General features: G+C 36.5%; 1 protein-coding gene across 1 annotated transcript; it reads right to left on the bottom strand.

Annotated features, from left to right (window-relative positions):
• Nucleotides 1–2,540: 2,540 nt before the first annotated feature.
• Nucleotides 2,541–10,306, bottom strand: LOC141429731 (telomerase Cajal body protein 1 homolog). Its single transcript, XM_074090214.1, has 5 exons — nt 9,842–10,306; nt 8,768–8,956; nt 7,548–7,711; nt 3,363–3,652; nt 2,541–2,782 (listed from the first exon to the last, which is right to left on the bottom strand). Exons 1-5 carry the CDS (start codon nt 10,264–10,266, stop codon nt 2,567–2,569), a joined length of 1,284 nt encoding a protein of 427 aa, XP_073946315.1. The 5' UTR covers nt 10,267–10,306; the 3' UTR covers nt 2,541–2,566.
• Nucleotides 10,307–11,566: the final 1,260 nt, after the last annotated feature.

Below are 11,566 nucleotides of genomic sequence, written 5' to 3'. Positions count from 1 at the left end.
AAACGTTACGTTGCGAAAAGGCAGTACTCGAATTTTGTATAGAGTGGGCCAAATTTTGTGTCGCTGAGTATAGATTGATATAATTCTAGTGTTCATATGTCTAACTACTAAATAACTAACATAGTCAATAAGTCAGTCATGTAAACTTATACGATATGGACTTTGTCTGAAAACAAGCATGACGTATTACCAAGGGCATAAGCTAGTTATAAATGAAAGGAGGCCCTTGCCCAGCAGTGGGACAGTAATAGGCTAAATATAATAGTAATATAATAATAAATGAAATGCGTCAAGAGATAAGTTGAGAAGCTTCGAAAACTTGTTGTCTTAATAAGCATCTTATTACTTTTTCATATCCGAGACTTGTATATCAACTATGACCAAAAGGTCGTATCGTAAGGAGAATTTATTGTCTCAGCGGCAGAAATGTGATTCATGTGAGACATAACGAGGGTACTCCCGCGGGCCACGGTTTAGTGCACCACTAATTTACTTACTATAACTACCTAATGTGATTTATACCTATAAGATAATCTGTCTTTACCTTCTCGGGGTTCCAAAACAGCTGAAGGTCCCTAATAAAAATGTATCATCATCCGGCCTATATACGTCCCACTGCAGGGCACAGGCCTCCTCTCAGAATGAGAGGGCTTGGGCCGTAGTTCCCACGCGGGCCCAGTGCGGATTGGGAACTTCACACACACCATTGAATTGCTTCGCAGGTTTGTGCAGGTTTCCTCACGATGTTTTCCTTCACCGTAAAGCATACATTTACATTTATTGTATCTTAATGCATGCTAAATAATTGTGTTTGTTTCTTTACGTTTGTACAATTAGGAGTTTACATACACAAACATACATTTCACAAAAAATATTTTTATTCCATAATATATTGTTACATAAAAGAATTTTGTTATTGGGAACTACACACACACGCACAGTATTGAACTGCTTCGCTGGTTTGTGCAGGTTTCCTCGCGATGTTTCCTTTACCGCAAAGCTCGTGGTAAATTTCGAATGTACAATTTCGCACATATAGGTATTCCGAAAAACTCAGAAGTGCGAGCCCGGGATTAAACCCACGACCCTATGCTTGAGAGGCAATAGGTTAAACCACTATGCCATTACGGCTTCATGTATACCTTAGGAGCCATTACTTTGCTCACCCGCGACCTTATGATAGCCATGTTTATGCAACAAATGTGTTTTCATACAACTGTTAGACTATTATGTACGTACATACAAATGCTACAGACGATAAAATGGTAAACGGTTGTTGCTCTCAGGATGAGCTATGGGTGAGTTCGAAACGCGTCAGTGTAGTGTGGTGGTGGTGATAGTGGGGTTTGTGTGTGTTCTTATAACGTGGAGGTGGAGGAGTTGCATGAACACACATTTGTTGCGTCGCGGGTGAGCAAAATTATTGTTTATTGATATGGATCTCCGCAAAGTAACGCCAAATTCAATAAATTATATACTTACCTTAGGTATATTCATGGTTTTAATAGCCGGCCCTCCATTTATCAAATTCTGGCTCAGTTCCCGCGGGATAGCGGTAAACGAATACTATGCGAACGGAGTCCCGTGCAACGGCTAGTATTTAAATAAACGTTTACATACAGATATAGCTTAACCAGCACGTGGTTGCAATAAATTAATTAATATGTAACTAACTACTACCGAACATCGGCTAAACTGATAGGTAGTGTCTTTTCCGACCTCGACATTCGCGGAATCATCGATGGTATCGATGGAGTTATACCTACTTTCAAGAATTGAATTGAATTGAATATGTAACTAGAATAGGTACCTAATTAATAAATTAATAATTTTAATATGCGTTTATAACTAACAACATGGACTATTACAAAACAAATTGTAGATCCGCAACATGCTTCCTCATTAGTCTAACCTAAATCCCAAAGCAATCCCCGGACCGATGCAATTCAGACCCAAACGCACCATAAATACTTGCCGCATTGCCCCGCTGAATCGCTAAAGATATACGCTGCACCAGATAAGAACCGGACCGCGGGTCGCCGCCCCTGTCCCTCATACGCCGCCCCAGATCCCTAATGAAACGCTTTGCTTCAACACACCACGGCCCAGCAGTCTCGACTGCTATAGGTACAAAGTCGTAATTGTTCTTGAGCTCTGAATACTTGCCATGCTGAAGCCTCGCTGCACTCTCCGCAGCAGCACCCGCGACCCGCGCTGTACTACCAAAATGTTAGGCTGCAAAGGTTGCTCACACAAGTCTATGGACTATTTAATTGTCTGAATAAAGAGGTTAATTATTATTATTATTATAGCCGTGGCATACAAAACCGTTTTCTAATAGCCTAGTCATAAGGATCATTGTTCAGTCAGCAGCGCCAATATCTGATAAACAAAACGTGCATAAATATCTGGTACCTATTTTTAGGTCAGGTAGAACATGTCGGATATTTTTGCACGCTCCGCTGTGACAGATATTGATACAGATCTCAACCGCTAAAAGGGTGAAATAATAGTAAAACTGTAAAAATAAGCTATTTATATAACTCTTATAACATAATATTTTTTACTATAACGGTAACTCAGGAACATCACCAATCCACCAAAACACCAAACTGTTTTCAGGGTGGCACGAATATTTCAAGTCTTCACTGAGTCCATTAATTTCGGTTCCATCTTCGTCTTGAATAGGATCTTTGATATGATACTGGCCGGAGCCTGTAGCGAGAATCGGCCTAAATGGGTGTATTGATACACTATTGCAGCAGTCTTTGTGGAGAGGAAACTGAAAAAAAAAGAAATTTATACTTTACTCCTATTGATTAATTTAACTGATGGGAATTTGTTATTCCGTACAAATTTCAGATCGGTCAAGCGATAAATCCGAGTTTTCGCCGATGAAGAACTTAGTGATGTTACTGTCAATGTGTGAGTTTTGAGTCATCTGTACACGAATTATTAGTGTATTGTTGGATTATTTATGTGTTTACGTCGTCATTACAGTCAGTTGGCAGTTTTGTTTGTGCATGTAAGTGTGCAGAACTGCACTTGTGTGCACATTTCCCCCCGCAACAAACGTCAGAACTATTTTAAAGGTAATCTACCGCTAAGGCTACTCCCTTCCTGTAGCAAGCCCGCGTTGCTCTAAGATGGAGGGAGAAGAGACTGGTTCCCACATCCTACTGGAATGTTCTGGCGTGGCGAACCACAGGGTACCTCGGATCACCAGGGTCACCCAGGAAGTCGACGGCAACGTGAAGGGTCTACTAGGCTCCCTCCAGGAGCTAGGCCTACAGCCGATCACGCAAAATAGGCGCCCTAAGTTGTCGAGTTGCGGAAAACAGCCCGCCACTAGCTACACCTACCTTAAATGTTACATTATCCCTTTCGACATCCGTGACATCCAAAGCTGATTTCCAGTTTACATTGTCCACATCCCACACCTTCAAAATGCCATCTGTACCTCCTGTGACAAGATACTTGCCACACGGGGACACATCAAAATACACCCTCTGGTTGGTATCCATTATCCGGTTTAATATGTTCAGTGGCTTGCGATAGTATCGGATGTCCCAAACTAACAGTCTGTGATCTTTGCGAGCTCCTGACACGAGCTTTAGACCGTCCGGTGTAAATTTCATATGAGTTACGCCGCCTGAAATGCAGGAAAGAGCAAGTTTTTATTAGATAGATAGTTTAATTAGATGATCTCATTTTTAGGGTTCCGGAGCCAAAATGGCAAAAACGGAACCCTTATACTTTCGCCATGTCTGTCTGTCTGTGTCTGTCCGTCCGTCCGCGGCTTTGCTCAGGGAATATCAATGCTAGAAAGCTGTAATTTTGCACGAATATGTATGTAAACTATGCCGACAAAATGGTACAGTACAATAAATATTTAAAAAAAAAATTTTTTAGTGTACCTCTCGTAGACGTAAAGTGGGGGTAATTTTTTTTCTTATCCAACCTTGTAGTGTGGGGTATCGTTGGATAGGTCTTTTAATCATTAGGGGGTTGCTAAAACGATTTTTCGATTCAGTGATTTGTTTGCAAAATATGCAACTTTATTAATTGCAAATTTTCATTAAAATCGAGCGCCCCCCCCCCTCCTCTAAAATCTAAACCGGTGGGTGGAAAATTTTGAAAAAATTCAGAATGGTAGCAAGTATATCAAACTTTCAAGGAAAACTATAACGACTAAGTTTGCTTGAGAATTAATAGTAGTTTCGAGTAAATAGCAGCCTAAGGTATAAAATATACCTACCTAAACTTGGAAGATTCCGTATAAAATACGAAATCCTTAGAACAATATTACTTATTTTTTTCGTAATGGCTACGGAAACCTATTTTGGGCGTGTCCGACACGCTCTTGGCCGGTTTTTTATTAATACAAGCTTTTTTTCTGATATTATAGTAGTACTGAACGAACATGTAACACGAGAATTACTCTATGTGCTCTGTATACCATTATTGGTTCTTGTCCATGAATGGTGAGCTACAAGGTATTGAATCCTAGTTGTCCATTTCTGGATACTACTGTGCTTAACATGTCTATGCTTGATTGATACCGTCACTCTAAGATATTTCTATCCAAGAGAAGAAAGGGTATCAGCGACAAGTCACTAATGGACTATCTTCCTTTAAAAAAAAAATCATTTTCCGTCAGGTAGACTACTTATCAGAAAATATTGGAAAATGTATTATTTTTTTCTTGCCAAATAACCCTGTTCAAGGCGCCGTTAATATTAACGTTAAAATAGTAGATTGTGCAACAAGAGCATAAAATGAACCATTTTATCTGAGACGTTCATATAGCCACCCGAGCCGGTACTTAATGCTCGAGTTTTACACTCTGCTTTTCACATCGACGGCGGGGAAATGAAATAGCAACAGTGGAAACAATTGTTCACTTACTATGTACCTTTTATTGTTCATGCATTACTGTAATTATATTCATTATATTTTTCTGTTTTATTGATTTATTTTGATTGATTTGATTGATTTTTTAGTTTTAAATACCTAAAAATATATAGAACAAACTTCGCTTTGTTTGTGGCTGTTTACACCTGATTGCCTTAGTCTTAGACTAAGAGTTTACTTTATGCACTAGAGCATAATAATAAATTTTATGTCGCCTAGATCCAGCATTAATACCAACTTTACGAGCATGAGAAGTGAAAAATGTATTTATTTATCATATCACTCTTTATGCTCTATGCCTGTTGGTGCAGATGTGTAGCGATATGTAACGGTTCAAATAAAACTATATGTATTTATAGGAAATATCTTTAGTGTTATTGTAACCTATGTCCTTTTTAGAGATTAACCAGCAAATAAGATTAGTTTAACGATGACTTAAGTGTCAGTGCTTGTGGGATTTCTGATGCGTGTTTTCTAAATTTATACGCGTGCATATTCATTTAGTCTGCAAAAAGTAAGTAGGAAAATATTTTTAAGAAAAATATGGATGAATTTAAATTACTTACAGTTATGCTTTTAAAAGTTTTTAATACCTACCTGTACTAATGGCGCCTTGAAAATAAATAAAAAAAAGAAGAAGAAGAAGGGCTTTGGAAACAGTTCCCATAATCATAATCACCCCGGCCAGGAGTAGCATTAAATTACCACAAACCTTGAATACTGTTTTTTAAGGTGAAATATTAATTTATAAAGGTAAGGTAAAATAATAAAAACTATAAAATAAAAGTTCAATATCACAAAAACGGCTGAACCGATTTTGATAAAATATGTCTAAGAACCATCGCTAGCAAACCTGCTTTCAAATAAAAAAACCACATTCAAATCGGTTCATCCGTTCAAGAGCTACGGTGCCACAGATAGACACACAGACAGACACACACGTAGCGGTCAAACTTATAACACTCTTTTTGCGTCGGGGGTTAATAATTTAACAAATGCTCAGCATCTCTAAAAACTTTTTTTATGTGGTCGGTGAAACATACTATGCCTGAAAAAGGGTTAATAGATTTTTCAAAAAATCGCTATAAATTCAATTTTCAACCGAATTATTTTTTCTCTTTGCTAAACATTATATAAAATATCTATATTTTTATAATAATATAAAGGATATGGCAAATTCAACAGTTGTCAAATACCGTATTTTTGTTTGATTGACAAAAGAAAAAAAATGCCTAATATTTTATGATACTTAATCTAACGGCGAATTTAATTCAATAAGTCGCTGTTTCACCACCATTGATTAATTTTATTTGACAAATAAATGTGATGCCGTCACCGTCTATTCGAACAAAACAAACAGAGACGGCATCACATTTATCCGTCAAGTAAATTTCATCAATGGATGGTGAAACAGGGGGTAATATTCCTTGACCAAGCAACAGCTATAGGATATAGGCACCTATCAGTTGCCCATAACTGCCTGCCTGATAAAATAAATAATAATAATAATATTTTTTACCCTGGCAACTACCAATTGATTATTTATTTATTTATTTATAATTTGCAAAACTAAATCTATCATTACAGGCATGCCCAATGCGATAGATAAGTCAGATATATTGAAATTCTAGCCTTACATTTAAGTTGCCAATATTGTACACATACTAAATTATTTAACACAAAATTCTAACTAGGAGGATCAATAAATTGTAATCAACAGTGCTAGCGGTACAATAAAAAAAGCTGCAATTGGTGTTAAAAGTTAAAATGTAAATATTTTCTAAATTGCTTTCTTGGGGTTGCCGGTTGGGTCTATTACATATAATTTTAAGTATATTTAACAAATAATGATGTATCATATCTGGAGGAGCCCAAACTTGGTATGTTTTGAAAATGTTTTTTATTTTAATTTAAAATAAGTGACTGAAATATAATGATGTGATATATTTTTAGTATCGGCTTAGTAAGCCTTTTCATTAGATTACACACACCATAAGTTTCAGAACAATTTTTTTTCCCATTCAAATAACGTCATAACTCCTCTCCTTTTTTCTTTTTTTTTCGTGCTACGGATGAAATTGATGTGTATGGCCTAAAGATCATTCGTTCCGATTTTCACGCTTTTAATACCATTTGCAGCTTTTTGCTGAATTTCGGGGTGTACCACACTACAAGTAAACCCATTTATTTTGATATAAACATACATTAAAACAATTACTTCCTTTTTATGTGATACATGCAGCGGCGTCTTTAGCCTAGGTAGCGCCCGTGTGCAATTATTATTTTAGCGCCATCTAGGAAGCGCGCGGTCAAAATGGAGTAGGTACAAAGTGCCGCGGCCGGCGCCCCTAACACTGCTGCGCCCGTGTGCAACGCACACCCTGCACTTTAGGTAAAGACGCCTCTGGATACATGATAAATAACTGCAATGAGGGCTTTTCGACAGGCGAAATATCGCTAGATGGCATTTGTATTGTGAGGTCCGTTGGCTCATTCAATTATTATCCAATCACAAGCGTGACAGAAATATCAAACTGATCTCACGATACTAACGCCATCTAGCGATATTTTGCCAGTCGAAAAACCTTCATTCAAGATGGACAGAAATTATAAACAAAGATTAAATGCTTTACCTGAATGCCCGTGCATTTTCCCAATGCTTTTGTATGTCCCCATTTCATTGACATTGAATAGGGATATAGTAGTATTCCAGGAACCTACGGCGATTATGTTACTGTCCAATGCAAGACATGAAGCAGGAAATGAAATCTTGTGTTCAGCACAGTCTCTACCTGGCCTGAAAATGATAATGATGTTACAAAATAACCCGTCAAAATATAACTAACTAGCTTTTGCCCGCGGCTTCGTCCGCGTGTTTCCTACTACAAGTAGTACTTAGTAATACTCGTAACAATTAGCAAAGGACATATGATCATTTACATTCTTTTGGTATCATACCTAAGTAATAGTTACTGTTGTTTTAAGATGTTTTTCAATAAAAAGACTCATCAAGATTATTAAAGTGACTATAAGAGCCAAGTCAACATGAGTGCTTGCAAGGTTTTTAATGCGTCTTCTACGTTCTAGGGGAGAAGTTGTTGACAGTTCATTACGCACAAATGTTGCCACAGTTACACCAGTGCTGCAATATCAATATAAAAAAAAACTTAATATCGATGTTAGAAGAAAAGTCAATACAAAATAATTTCATATATGTCATTCGACTTAACTGCCATGGGCTTGAATTCAAATGATTTATTCAGTAAATAGGCCGCAATGGGCACTTTTACACGTCATTTTTTTAAACTACCAGCGCTTTCGGAAAGACCATCATTGCCAAGAAGAATGCGCCGTAAGAAACCTGGAGTCATTTTTTCATAATAATATAATTACAAATAAAATACTAAAAACTATATATACAATTAAAGAAAAAAATACAAAAAATAATAATAAAAATACAGGGATGTATGGGGTCCCTTAGTTACAATACTAAACACTAACTATATTTAAACTATATCTACGTTCAGTGGAAGTGTAGAATGCTTCCACCGCCTGTCTTGCTTGGAACTATTTCCGTTATTATTATTATTATTTTTTGTTCGACTTTTGTCGTTTTCAAGCCTAAAGCTATGAAAATAAAGTCCAAGTGTCAAAAATTTTCATTCCGCGTCTACACAAGGTTATATCGACATATTCCTATGCCTATTTTTTTTTTGTTGTCTGGTAACATTTTCAGTTGTCAATCTAGTTCGCGGTTTTGTGATAGTTGGTGGTAGTAGAGGAGGGTGGGTTTCTGTATAGAAACAAATGTAGCAAGGTGAATGGTTGTCATTCATAATTATGAAATACCTACCTTTCAACATCAAAAGTTCTTAAAACTTTTTTATAGCCGGCAATAATCCTAGCACCATCTAAAGTGAATGCTGTAGTCACTGCAGGTTCCATCTCGTCAACAGGATTGAAGCCTCGATATGTGCATCGCAGTGACCCGTCAAATGCATCCCACATCTGTATGGGAGCATTCTGCCTTGTTGTTAACCAACTGAAATTAAAAAATAGTAAATTGTATAACAAGAGCATAAAACAAGCCATTTTACCCAAGACATTCATATAGCCACCCTCGCCATAAAGAGCATGAGAAGTGAAAATATATATTTTAACCAAGTTCTTTAATGTTTAGGTCAATATCTGAGTTCTCAAAAAATTATCTATACTTCCAAACTAATATTATGGATACAAAAGTAGTCTGACTGACTGGAACCTATTCATGTTAAGAACCCAACAAACTTAAAAACCTCCATTCATAAGTAGTTTTTACTACAAAGCAGAAAAACACTGTAACAAGTTACAAGTGTATCTGTTCCAACAGCAGGCGAAAAAACTCACTATTGACAACCTTTTGCATGTATCTCTCAACATCATTTTAAATCATGATACAACAAGTTTTATTGTCTTGAGTGACCACTAACAGCCCATTTGAGCCCATACTTTGAAAGTTTGTACTAAGAGCAAATGATAAACAAGTGCATCAGACAAAATATATACTTCAATGTTAATTTTTTAAGTATAGTGCATAGCAATATTTCCAATAATGTTTATGTCCATTTTGTATAGATATAGTTTGAAACCTTGAGATGGACATTTTAGAATAGTTTCCGAAAATTGCATAGTTCCCACAGGATAGTGATAAACAGATTCTTCACAGAAGAAGTCACGGACTAACAGCTAGTAATAAGATAAAATACTTTCCTTCCATTGGCTGTTTTGTGAGCTTGAACGCAAACTAAAAACATTTGGAAAGACTATACCTAGTAAATGGTCAGCAGAATTGTTTTCACACCATTAGGAATGGTTAATTCTGATTTGTTGCCCAACAATAAAATAAGGAATGTTTTGCTGCACTTTATACTACTTCTGTGTAACTTACCAACAAGTCTCAGGTATACTGCTATTCATACTTGGGTACCAGCAAAAATCATACACTAATCCTGCCTCTTTCACGTGTATTACGGAGTCCAGCACGTCTATAGTGCGGTTGGCCGTCGCCGATTCGGAATAGAGGTCTCGAGGTAATTCCGTAATGTGAACTCCGTCGTTGTTCACTACAGACAGGCAGCAAGTGCCATCTGGTGACCATTTACAACCTCGTAAGTAAGGCTGGACATCTTTAGATTTAGGAGAACTAGACCAAGACGAATTACAGAGTTCTAATAATGTTCTACCGCTAAATAGAGTAGGATACTGGAATAGAACGTCCTCAGTGGCGGTTATTATAGGCTCTGATACTAAACTGTCTTCGACATCCTTGGTAATGGTTTCGAGAACGTCAGTTTCCATCAATGTTTCCTCCATTTTCTTAAATTCTATTTACGATAATCATAAGAAAAAGTAAAAACACTTTTTGATATTTTCTGTGAAAAGGTAGTTAAAAGTATTATAACCCATATATATTTAGAATGGGCTAATTATTAGCTTTCATTTGATTCCCATATTATTACAACACAAAATATTTTGTTTTATTCCTTCGCCATATTTTTTTCGCAGACGCCATATTGAAATATTATATACCCTATGTCACTCCGACAGTTATGACGAATCAATGATACCTCATATGTTACAATCCGTCCAGACGTTTAGGCTGCAGCGAGAACCAAAGAAATGGACATACACACCCACATACATACATACATACATATATACGCTCGAAAAACATGACCCTCCTTCGGGCCGTCGGGTAAAAACAATTTTAAACAAAAAATAGAACCGACTACAAAAACTTAAAATAATTTTCTACTAAGTTGAAGTCGGTGCCTCAGGCACGAGCCAGCAGGAGTAATTAAAGCGCAATGACTATTTCAAAAAGCTTTCCATTTTCAGTTGTGACGCTATTTCACACCAATATGTAAGTAATATTGTTTTTAAATATATACAAAACCTTGTGGTAAAAGTGATTAAAAGTCAGATATTCTTTGTTGTTGGATCCAATAGAAAGTTTTGATGTAGTTACAAAATTACGATTTTTTTTCATCACAAGATTTCGTGACGATTTCCTGACGTCAAGAAATTTAGGATGTTTTATGTAGTTTATGTTTTATGATCTCGTCCTTAGGTGTAATAATTTCTTGTCAATTACATGACGGGACAACTTTTTATGAAATACTCCAATACGAGTAGGTATATATATAGTACGAAGGTGAGGATGACGACTATAATTAGTTCCACTCCTGCTGGCTCGTACTGAGGCACCGACTTCAGTCACCTAGTAGAAATTAGTTTTCAAGATTTTTGTAGTCGGTTTTCTTTTGTTAAAAGTTTTTTTTTTGAGTGGGTACCTACTAATATTGTTTTACTTTATTATTATAAAAATCTTTATTTCTTACTTTTCAGTGATTTGTTACCAAAGTACATCTCACAATGATTCATTAAGCCCAAACACGGCTTAGTAACATTGTTTTTCGACTTATGACAGAATTCCGTTTTTTTTAAGTTGCTTAATATACCAAAACTTCTAAAGGTAACAAATACTTTTCTGTCGGTACAAATCGGTTTAGAGCCAAACGCGAGATAATCGGAAAAACATGCACATATACAGGTCAAATTGAGAAACTCCTGTTTTATGAAGTCGGTTAAATTCCAAAATGTTCTGCTAAAT

Source organism: Choristoneura fumiferana, chromosome 7, assembly GCF_025370935.1.
Source record: "Choristoneura fumiferana chromosome 7, NRCan_CFum_1, whole genome shotgun sequence".
Lineage (NCBI taxonomy): Eukaryota > Metazoa > Arthropoda > Insecta > Lepidoptera > Tortricidae > Choristoneura > Choristoneura fumiferana.
This window is presented reverse-complemented; position numbering and strand designations above follow the sequence as displayed.

Excerpts from the sequence above, each read along its gene's own strand:
- LOC141429731 (XM_074090214.1), bottom strand. The coding sequence starts at position 10,266 with ATGGAGGAAACATTGATGGAAACTGACGTTCTCGAAACCATTACCAAG. Across the intron at positions 3,653-7,547 it reads GAAAATGCACGGGCATTCAG|GCGGCGTAACTCATATGAAA; the intron begins GTAAAGCATTTA and ends CCTGCATTTCAG. Across the intron at positions 2,783-3,362 it reads GGGATAATGTAACATTTAAG|TTTCCTCTCCACAAAGACTG; the intron begins GTAGGTGTAGCT and ends TTTTTTTTTCAG.